This window comes from Dysidea avara, chromosome 1, assembly GCF_963678975.1.
Source record: "Dysidea avara chromosome 1, odDysAvar1.4, whole genome shotgun sequence".
In the NCBI taxonomy this organism is placed as follows: Eukaryota; Metazoa; Porifera; class Demospongiae; order Dictyoceratida; family Dysideidae; genus Dysidea; species Dysidea avara.
Window position 1 is genome coordinate 63,284,511 of NC_089272.1, and position 12,639 is coordinate 63,297,149.

At 36.0% G+C, this 12,639-nt stretch overlaps 1 protein-coding gene across 1 annotated transcript in view; it reads right to left on the reverse strand.

Annotated features, from left to right (window-relative positions):
• LOC136240385 (uncharacterized) overlaps positions 1 to 12,639 on the reverse strand; it is a 40,463-nt gene that overhangs the window by 14,335 nt on the left and 13,489 nt on the right. The window contains exons 3-4 of the mRNA XM_066031351.1: positions 9,114 to 9,155; positions 8,761 to 9,057 (exon numbers count right to left, since the gene is read on the reverse strand). Of these exons, the coding sequence (XP_065887423.1) occupies positions 8,761 to 9,057; positions 9,114 to 9,155 (339 nt within the window). The remainder of the gene's footprint in view (positions 1 to 8,760; positions 9,058 to 9,113; positions 9,156 to 12,639) is intronic.

Here is a 12,639-nt window from a genome sequence, read left to right on the forward strand (position 1 = left end):
CAACGAAACCATATCAAGTCGTTAGTTTTCCGTATCAACACTTTCTTTAATATTAATTAAATACTTCTTCCCACATCTGAAATACGTTACAATATACTATGGGAATACATATATCCAAATTATTATGAAAACAATTGTCTGTCTGTTCATAGGTATGGGGTATCTGTGCACTCAATAGAAATGACAATTCTACTCCTCATATAGACATTCAACATGAGATTCACAAGCAATGATGATGAAATGACATGATCATCTATGGTCCACCTGCCTCTAACCCAAAGTGTGAGACAAAGCAAACTGTACAGTGGTCCCTCTATATTATCCGGCCATTGATTATCTGAACATTTATCTGAGCTGCAGTAGTGATTGTTCTATTAGAATATTGACTAAGGTGTATGTTCTATTAGAGTATAAACTTCATTAATCAGAACCTTTTCATTATCCAAATGCACTAAGGGTGATTAGTTCATATAATGGGGGCCCACTGTACAGATAAAAAGGGTCAACCCACTTGCACAGTGTACATACATAATATATGGTCAACTTATAAAGCTGATGTCACCAGTGCCAATAGGACCAACAACCTTGTCCACTAAAATTATGTTAAAAATTACAGGACCAGCTAATCCAGAGTAAAACTATCATAGAGAGTCATCGATAACTTAATTTCATTATACATACAGCAGTAACACATTGTAAGCTATACAATGAAATGGCTATTACAAACACAATCATACAATGTAAGCTATACACTACATAACACAATATCTTATATGCAGAATCTTAGTACATACACTATGGACACAGCTACCCTCTCACAAATATTGAATCATACATCATACTTGGTGAGATCATTATACATCTACGTACATTAGCACTGCCATTGTAGTCATTATCACTCAATCTAATGGTAACATTACAGTGCTTGGTTTGATTGTTACAGTAGCTATAAACAATATTTAATGTACAATCAGTTGTTTTTTTCTGCAAGGTGTAGAGAAAAGTCTTCACTACAATAGATTAGTCCTCACCTGATGTTGTACCACAAAGGTACAATGAAAGAAAAGAAGTGATCTTAAAGATTTTCAAAGCATGTTTCATGTTCTCTGACATGTGTGACTAGCCGTATATGTACAAAATACACAGTACTGGTATGTTTAGGGAAGCTTCATACAAACACAACTTGAACAAGTCTCATAAGAGCAACTATTCTATTTAACTGTATCAACTTTAAAAACAAAATTGTCCCCTTGCTCTATCTAAATTAAATCCTGGGTCGGCACAGTCAACTTAGTTCTTCAGCATAGAAATTTGCCATTTGATTTAATAACTCGCCAATTAGAAACCATTCACCACATACACACCATGCAGTGCAGTATCAGTGATAAGACAGTAGCACAAACTTAACAAATTTGGTCCAATAAGACTCTGCCTCTCAGTACCTTTAAACAAAAATCATGTAAGTGAATTCTAATATTTTTGCACATTAATACTCAAACGGAATACCCTAAAAACTATCTGCGGAGAAGTAGTATAATATAGTTGGAGTATACATTACATAGAACTAACCTCAACATAAGCGAACAGTGTTGTTTCTACCAGTAATAATTCTTGCAGCATGCAAGATTACATGTGCTGCATTTCATCCACTGGTTGCTTAGCAATGTGGTAGGCATTAATTGGCAGGCGTTATATGGAAAATCTTTAGCATTCATTAACCAGGCAATGAAAAGATAATTTCATTGTTTATTTGTCCTATTATTTATTGCTAAACACAATGCCGGCAATTGCACATCGTAACATTATTTATGACGTATAATGACGAAACTGTGTATTATTGTCATTACTTGGTTATATAATTATTATTTTTATTATTAGCACTTTAGCACTGAAGGTCTGACAGCAACATGTGCTGGATTATACATAACCTAACAGGAACTGGAGACTTTAAATGATTACTTAACCTAGCTAATACAGTATGTACAAGGTGGTCTTTGGTGGTCTTATAAAGAGGTGACCACTAAATGAAATTATCTACTTCACCGTTCCATTCCTGCCCATCATTTCAAATTCATTCCACCATTCAATTCAATCCACTGAATATTCAATTCACTGAATCCAGAAGCCCATTAAATCATTTCAAAATCCAACTTGCTTTCCAAATACCTGATGGCATGTCTGCAGACCCCCATCCCAGCTGACTGGAACAAGCTACACATGCTGAGCGTGTTTCATACATTAGTACAGTAGCTACCCCTTCAGACAAGTATAACTTGATAACAGCTAAGATTTTTTCATTGTTCAACATCCCTTCAGCCTAACAGGTGCCTTTTGGTATACCGGAGTACATAAAATGCACGTATCATGGACTTACCTTAGTCCTCCTTTCTGTCCCATTTCCTTTTGCTGACAGCTCAAGGTGTCAATTCATGGTAGTGCCTTGTGATGGCAAAAAGTAAACAAACAGGTATGAGGAAATGTTTTAAGTTTGATTATGGACCATAGAAAAGATTAGGGAAACAAGGGAAGTCGCTTATAGCTGCAGATATACTAGTGGATATTTAATTCCTGCTTCAGTCATGGGTGTAGACCAAATTAGGGAATACATGTCCACTAGTTATATCTACAAATGTAGGTGACCTCCCTTAATCGTTTCCCTATGATCCTTACTGAAACTAATTTTTGTATATACAGTACAGTAGTTCTGTTTGAGTAGGGATCCCTCCATCTTGCATGACGAAAATCATCTTTATTGAATAATATTAGTCCATCTAACATCAAATGTAGCATTAAAAACAAGAAAACACTTGCAGGTGGCTGGATATAGAATTTGTAAAAGAAGACACCAAAACTTGAATTTTTGTCTGCCTGCCATTCTGCCAGCGTACCTGCCTGACCACAGTTGCAAGGCTGGAGGCCAAACAAAGTAGCGCACTGCCACCATTTTAGCCACAATAACAAACTCACCAGTGGGATGTGCCTTTTGGGTTCAGATGATTGTGTGTCCTCTGCACCTTGTCTTTCCTTTTATCTTCAATCATGCTTGTCTTCATTATTCCTTATGCAATGAAACCATATTGAGGTCCCTATCCTTCAGCAGCATAATTTAGACTCCAAGAACTTATTTAAGCACTTACATTCTGTAGATACCTGTAACTTCATGATAGGTTCAGTGCCACACCTATTAATTTGTTACTGTGATCTTGGTTGATTAATAACAATAGAGCACTGAGACTACATCTCTTAACAATCTATCACGATATCACATCCCATTATTATTGGCCTAGCTGCATTCATAATGCTAGCACAATGCCAATATGAAATAGTGACACACCACTGATAGGTGAAAGGATGACTCGAGATACTCTTATACAACAGTCACCCTAATAGAACAGTCACATGTGTATAGCTGTATGCTATAACAAAAAACCAAACAAACTAGTATATGTTTAAAGTAAAGTAGGAATCCAAGCAATAAAAAGTAGTGAAACAAGAAATGAATGATGGTATTGCAGCATAGCTTGGTGGAAATATCCCTACTTTGGCATTGAACAAAATGGTTGTTTTACAGTATAACACGCCAATGTGGGGATTTTCCCACCGAGCTATGCTGTAATACCATCATTCATCTCTTGTTTCACTTCCTTGGATCCCTGCTTCATTTTTAAATTAATAATTTTAATATACTAGTAAAATTAGCCTTGTTTGCACTATACCATCTTCCACATTGACACTTCTATATTTCTAAAATAGCTGGTACCAAGAGTTCATAATATATACACTGAGGAGAGTGTCCTACTCTCATATACCCCTGTAGAAGGGCGTATTGTGAAGTTATGATGTAAAAACAAGATGTTGTGGTTTGTGACGTACAGGCAGCCGTAAAAGTGCAAGAATCGTTAGCACCATTTCACACTCGCAACTCTCAGGATAACTGTGTTCACGAATGGCCTAGCAAGAAACGCCTACGAAGTGGTCTTAACCCATGAAGGAACGATTGTAGTTCGGTGAGAAATGCTTAGAGCTGGAGTTAATTTGGTTGCTAGCGATGTTGTTAGGCACACGTTCAACCAATACCATGTTCAACTAATGACATCATTATTATACAAAAAAGCGGGTGAACTCAGAAGTGCTACGTCATAACTTCACGATACACCCTTCTACAGGAGTATATGAGAGTAGGACACTCTCCTCAGTATATATATATATATATATATATATATTATAAACTCTTGCTGGTACTCCATGTGCAAATACTCACTTTATTGCGGTTTATCCAAGACCATTGCATATCTACAGAGCTTCTACCAGAAAATCATATAAATGCTATAACTATACCATGACTAGTCCTGCCACGATATAGAAAAACTCTCTATCATATATCACCAATATTAGAGCGGCATAGGACCAAAAAATGAGCACTTTGTGATACAATTATGAAACTTTCCACACAAATTGTGCTCCTCATGACACATGTTTTTTGATATAGAGCCATCACAGATTTGACCTTTGGTGACCTTTAGAGCCATTTTTCACTGAAAATTGATCATTTTTGTCTTTATCTCCCTGAGGCATTATTTTACACTGTTAAAACATAGTATCAAATTAAAGGTGTTGATCCAAAAACTATATTGACTTGTGTTTGAAGTTAGTATCTCATTCCACTACAAAGTTATGATCATTTTTCATAAAATTATTTGCCCTTGGGGTGTAAATTACTAATGGGCAAGTTATTCATAGAATATCATGGTTAATATAAATGACCATAACTTTGGAATGCAATCACCTAATTACTTCAAATAAAAGCTGAGTAGTTCTTTTTAGCAGCACCTTTAATTTGAAACTGTGCAAAATGATGCCTCAGGGAGATAAAAATAAAAACAATAAATTTTCAATACAAAAATGGCTGTAAAGGTCACCAAAGGTCAAATATGTGATGACTCTATATCCAAAAAAAGTTGTCACAAGGAGTACAACTTATATGGAAAGTTTCATAATTGTATCAAAAATTGCACAAATATTCTACTATGCCACTCTACTAAAAGGCTTATGTTAAAGCACTGCCGCATGTGTGTACGGAAAATACAGTATGAGGGGGTGTGTTGAGAGGCTAATACAGCACAAGGTGAAGCCGAGTGCTGTATTTGCCTCAAGACACCCCCGAGTACTGTATTTTTCGTACACACAAGCAAGGCAGTGCTTTAAGTGTTATATTGTACTTCCTGGTTGTCTGGCTCGGAGCAATTTTCTCTACGTAGTACTCAAACCGCTGCGATTTTCGGTGATAGGGATATCAGTAAGAGTTCATATAATCTATTTCTAGTCGTAGAACAAACTAACAGGATTAGTTTGGCTAGTTTTAGCAATTTACAATGTCTCGCACGTGATCAATTGTGCTGTCTAAGTGGAGTCGTGTTTAAAAAGCTTTGTGATCAGATGGCCAGTATTAAGTGTTTATACAATCTATTTCTAGCAGTAGAACGAACTCATAGGAATATTTTGGCTGGTTTTAGCAATTTACAGTGTGTTGTTTACATAACATTCCTTAAATAAATTCTCCATATGTGACCGGATCTGCGAAAACAGGACATAATCGCATATTTTTCAAATTCCTGTTTATTAAATATTTATAATCTACTTAGCCAAGTGCACCCACTGGCAAAGTTTCAGCCTCATATGCCAATAACTTTGGGAGTTACAGACCTACAAACTAGCAACAACAGAAAAATCTATTTGTACAGCAACTATAGGTAAAATAAATTACAGGTGCTTACAAAAACGGTTGTAACTTACCAACGGAGTGAGGTAGAGCTGAAATTTTCACCATCATGTTTGCCATGAATAGGGGAATCAATTACTGGGTACATTTTACCTTTACTCACCCTTCCTCACTGCATACAAAGGTGAAATTTGTGATGAAAAATCGATCGCGTACAATCGCTTCGACGTGATGTAAACAAACGCTCATAACTTACGTATCCTTGGGTCTACTGCAACGAAACAAAGATTTTGTAACTCCTCTTGAGCAGGCGAATAAGATGATATCCAGGTGTGTTTTATTAGTTGCTTCCTTCACTAAGAAAAAGGCGTTCAAAAAATTTACCTAATTTTTTTCAATAATACGCAAGTATTTCACCCAATGTATTCAATGCTTTGTACTGTAAATTTAGGCTTGTACGATTATGTCCTGTTATCGCAGATCCAGTCACATATAACTGTACTATACCCAAGCGTGCTGTATTTGCCCAATTAAGTGCATAACTGTACTGTAGTTGCCCAAGTGTGCTGTATTTGCCCAATTAAGCGCATAACTGTACTGTATTTGCCCAATTAACTGCATAACTGTACTGTATGACTCATACAGTAGTTATGCATCTGATTAGTACTGTATGGACAATACGATATGCGGATCGCTTTGATCCTCCCACGCAAAGTACAATATATCATGATAAAATTTTATTACAGAACTAACAATAAGACAAAAATATACGTATAAAATCATTACGTATATGTTAAAGCATTGCTGCGAGTGCTATATGAAAAATAAAGCACGAGGCGCGCGGCCGAGATGTTAATAAAGCACGAGGCGAAGCCGAGTGCTTTATTAGCATCGAGGCCAAGCGCCGAGTGCTTTATTTTTCATATAGCACGAGCAAGGCTATGCTTTAAATGATTTATGGAACTTTCTAGTCATGTAGCTTCACCATACACTAGGACTCGTAATTAACACGCGTTGCACGAACTATTAGCAGCCTGAACGCACACAAACCAGTTTAACAAAGTAACTCACACGTATTTCACCATAGTTTGGCATGGTAGACGTTCATCGCGTAATTTGGCAGGTTTTGCTCGCAACCCACAATCGATTTTATTGTGAGTCACATGGTGAAATATTTCCGTGATATCTCCAGGGCTTGTCCGTTTACATTAACAATCGTAACAGCAACGTTACCTTCTCCCATCCATCATCGAAGCATTTAGGTATGTCTATAAAAGTAATCCAGTGGTAGAACTCGTATTGGCTGGGGTGATTGATCACTCAGCGCGGCAAGGCTATCAGCCTTCGGCTATTAGCCTGCACTAGAGCACATGGGCAACTGTGCTTTATTGCCCACAAAGAGTGCTTTATTGCCCACACAGAGTGCTTTATTGCACCGCAAAGAGTGCTTTATTCGTTCAATAAAGCACTCTTTGCGGTGCAATAAAGTACTCTTTGTGGTCGATGAAGCTGTTGGCAGGCTGAGAGTGTACTTTATGAAATTTAAAGTACACCTTTTCCTTTGATCTCGCCCACACAAAGTTCTATAATGTATGTTAAAAGTTAAAGTGGATGTGTACCAAGTAAGTGGCTGGCACTTCATACAAACCTTACAACCTCACAGTTTACTTTGAGGTTGGCATGTGTCCACCACTAAACCATCAACACATAACTTAATTAAATGCCAAATACCATATGTCTGGCCTCCCCCACATCATTATACTATATCATGATACATCAATATAACTGATTGGCCATATCACCACCTTGTTATATCAATACTATCGATATACCATGGTAGCACTAACCATGAAATGTAAGCATTAGGTAGTACATAGAAAAGTTCTGCCTATTCTGCTATATACATTTCACATTGTGAAGTCACAATAGCTATGATTGATTGTGTTTGCAGGTGACCATAGTCACAAAATACATACAGTACATAAGATGTTCTGACTGATGTGAGCTTTACAGGTTGTCCTGTCTCTCCAAGCACACACTTTCATTTCACGTAAACCGTATACATACAAATTTTCACAATTTTTCAAGGTAAGTAATTTTCATGGATTGACCAATATCAGTACAGTTATATTTTACTGGAGATATTTTACTGTTTTTCACTCCGACTATCTATTATGCAGTATAGGACTAGCATTGGTCGTTAATTTTAAAGGATGAAATTGGCAGACAGCTAAGCAACTGCAAAACCATGTCCCTCGAAAATTTGTACGTACATGGTAGTTATAGTAACAGCCTACAGTTCACAAGTACACTCACCATGTATACATACATGAATCATTGAATACAGACACATCACATACAGACACATCACATACAGACACATCACATACAGACACAGAAACATGCAACCTATCGTACACAATAACAGCTGGGTGGTTACTAAATAGCTTAGCATACAGAGTACAGTAAAGGCATATGAAAACCACAGCAAAATTCAGGGCGTGCCTGCAGACCTCTTCTGGCTGGAACAAACTGAGGGTGCTCCATAGAACTCAGTCAATAACCACTTTAATCGCAAAAATGAAAATTCCATGATTACACGTACAGTACATATATACTTAGTTCTAGCCTTATTTGCAATTTGACACCTATCACTAAAATTTTTATTGCTTGACTATGTATGTTTAAACATATTCTATCTAATGCTCACTTTATTGTGTGGCCATTGCATATCTACAGAGTTTCTACCAGAAAATCATATAAATGTTATACTGTAGCTAGAAACATGACATGTAAGCATTAGGGAAAAGTAGAAGACAAGTTCTACCTGTTCTGTTACAATGCATTTTCGCTGTAAAGTCATAGTGCCTATAGCTACGGTTGACTGTGTTTGCAGGTGATCATAGTCACTAAAATACATACATAAGATATTCTGACCGATCTGATGTTTACAGGTTGTCCTGTCTCCCCAAGCACCACTTAAATTTCACTTAAATACATTTCATAGTTGGTAATTACTTACAGCTCACAAGTACACTCACCATGTATATATGAATCACTTGATACATACACATCATCAACTGGATCAAGACCAAGTTGTTCTCTTCTCACATTAGTAAGAACAACTTCCAGTGTTTTCCATGTAGCATTATGAGTTGACCTCAACCACCTGTCTAGTGTGATCTGTAAACAAGAATCACTTTGCTGAGGATTGTCTTTCTCAATCATATTAAGTACATCAAATTCTAATCCCAACTCTATTCCAATATCCTTCCAATTAGCAGCATATTTCCTGACAACATATCTGTTGAGGTCTCTCATTTTTGGAGTAACATCCTCTACAGGTCACACATGATACTGGTAATGGTAATAATACACAATACAAGTCACTCACTATTTTCAATCTGATCAATCACTACTGCACCCTCCACTAATACTACAATTGCAACAGATAACATAACACATGTACATACCATTGTGTGTAAATTCATATGTACCTTAGCTTCTAGTCACAAACTACATAGCTACATAACTAGTATATTTATGTACTGTACATTAGTACTGATTTAAAATGAAGTAGGGATTCAAGCAATAAAAAAGTAGCAAAACAAAACATAGGATTGATGATATTTAAATATTCGTACTAGTTTGTTAGTTCTTTTGTTATGTACAAAGATAGCTACTGTGTGATATACATGTTTTATTAGAATGTGACAAACCGGTCGTTTTCACAGAATTCTATTTGCCATAAAAACATATTAAATTAAAACAAACTGGGTAAAATTAACACTCTACACTAGTGCTGAAACGATTATTCGGTCATTTGACTATTTAGTCAGCATGACACTATTTGATTTGTTAACACGCTATTCAAATAATCGTTAGCACTTTGTACACTGTATTCAGATGGAAAAGCCAGCCTTGAAACTTAAGATTGTGAATGAAGTGATGTATCTATGATGTAAGAATTCTATTTTAGAAAAGACACTGTTAGAAATAGTGCTTAGACTTTAGCTACCTTGCTCCCTAACAAAAGGTTTCGGTACTTATTCAATAGAAGTATAAGCTTAGAGAATAATCGAATATTCGGTCGTTTTATTCACAACTATTTGAATAGTAAAAATTGCTATTCATTTCAGCACTACTCTACACACATGTAAATCCCTTCGGCATATGCGCTGAAACAATTGAAAGCTCTAATCAGCAAAACTTATACTGTACACCATAGGATTTGCTAAGAGTAAGAAACTCTTAATTTGTTTGTGTTCGTATAATAAAAGGCAAGTGATCGTGAGTTATGGGCACTCATTTACAATGTGGTAAAAATACAGTTTGCTGTCGTCATATCTTCTCAATAGTTTAATAGTCTGTCTGTCATGTAAATTGTTAGTGTTGCACCAATAACCAAATTAACCAATTATTCCAATAACTGATATTAAGCAACAGCATTAGCCAATACTACAGAATTAACCGATACTGATAACCGATCCGATATACACTAACACTCATCCTCATCATTATTAACAGACTCATATTAGTGACATGACATTGATATACAGCTCAGTCTAGGCTAAAATGTTAAGTTGGATGCATACCACAAGTAAAAGTTACTCATAGTAAACAGATTTTAAGTACATTTTTTACTACTGCTACACAGTTGAGACAAATGGCAGTTACTACCCCTAAAACCTCAGTTTACAATTGGTCAACACATAACAAACTTACATGTATGTCAAGCCTCCCCCACATCATTATACTACACAGTGCAATGGAGATTGAAATAGGCTTAGATTCATTCAATACCAATTATGTAATCGGCTAGTAGCCAGTATCAACCCGATACCGATTATTGAACGAATAATTATTGTTGATGCAACACCATAAATTGTAAAGAGAAAGCATTAAGGATAGCCCTTCATTTCTGTTTTCACCTCTAGAAGAACTCCCGTTATTTCTGGTAGCCTACGAGGTTAGATACACCATTTTTTCTGGTTATTTTTATGCTCCATTATGAAAGGCATTTGTGACATCTTCAGTTATTTGCTTTACCTGTATTTGAAACCAGCATGAATTAACTAACACTGTTTTTACATGGACACCCAAAAGTGAGTTTGAATAACTCATATTCAATCCAGTTTCTGTTCACAAGCAATCATTAGATGATGGTATTCAATTGTGACCGGGTCTTCAAAAATCTGACACAATTGTGCATATTTCGAATTCTTGTTTATTAATATTTATGAACTATGTACTTATCCCAGTGCATGCTCTGGCAAAAGTTTCAGCTTCATATGCCAACAACTTTGGGAGTTACAGCCCTACAAAGTAGCTATAACAGAAAGATCGATATGTACAGCAAGTATAGGGATAATAAACTACACGCTATTACTGAAACAGCAATAAACAGAATGACACACAGAGTGGAAATTTGCACCATCATGTTAGTCATGAGTAGGGGAGTTGATCACTGAGTATGTGTTTCTTTCTTCACTATGTACAAAGGCAAATTTAGTGAAGTAAGATCATTCGTGTACTATCATTTCGATATGACATAAACAAACACACACAACTTTCATATTCTTGAGTCTGATCTACTGGTACAAAACATAGATTTATGAGCTTCACTTAAGTAGGTGAATTAATAAGATGATATCCAAGTTTATATTGTTAGACCCTTTCTTCACTCCACTAAGAACAAAGCGTTCAAAAAAATTAACTCTTTAAAAATAATATGCAAGTACATATTTCACCCATTGTATTCAATGCTTACAGTATTGCAAATTCAGGCTTATGTGATTGTGTTGCGTATTCACAGATCCAGTCACAATTGTCTAATGAGCACTTTATGTATTCGCCAAAAAAATTCAACTTTGCAAACCCGAGATTAACCCAACTGCTTTGTAGGGTTGAACCTGCTGATAATATACTTTTACGACTTCGAGCTCATACAAACAAACACACTAACCAGGTGGCTCTGGTTTAAAGTGACCATATGAAAAAGGTGTAAAGCTTACCTGCCCAGAAGCTTAATACATGCAGGTGCTATATGACTTTCATTTCTCACATACAGACTGCTTTAATCTTTACAAAGTTTTGCTCACATGAGTGCAGAAAGACAAACAAAACAAACATACAAACACACACATTTTTTTTGGAAAATAATTTCAGTAACCAGGCGTGCACCAACATTTGCATTCCAGTTACACAAGCACCGTATACCTCACTTATTCTACGTATGTGAAGGGGCGGGCAAAGTTCCGAAAGAAAGCAGTGCATAAGAAAAGTTTGAGCAAATGAGAAAAATAGCTGAACCTACATATAGTAGGGATGCCACGATAGTCGTGACATATGACATGTCGTGACATAAAGTTCCATGATATGATATGACATAGGCTTCTTTACGTCGTGACATAAATATCTCCTAATAATGCACACTTATTCATTTTGATTAATTTTGATGAAATAAATATGAGAAAAATTGACAAATAAGTATGAGCAATTGTTGGTTGTTGGTTTCATAATTAATATTGCTGATGTTTAAGTTGATATTTTTGCATGTTTGAATCAAAATAGATATGCAGTTTCATAAGTAATAGCTTCAGTTGTGAAACTTAAAGATTTGCTTATGTCGTGACATATGACATGTCGTGACATAAACCTCTATGACATGTGACATAAAAATTTCTATGTTGTGGCATCCCTAACATATAGTACGTGATTTCTAACACACAGTCTGTTGTTGTAGCTCTCCACGGGTTTCTGTATTATCAGGTGTGCCTCAAGGAACTGCCTTGGACCCTCTAATATTTTAGGTATTATATTAATGATATTGAAAATGGAATGTCACCTTCAATCTGTCAATGACTGCATCTTATACTGAGTTATCAAGCATGAGAATGATTCTATTGTCCTTCAAAATA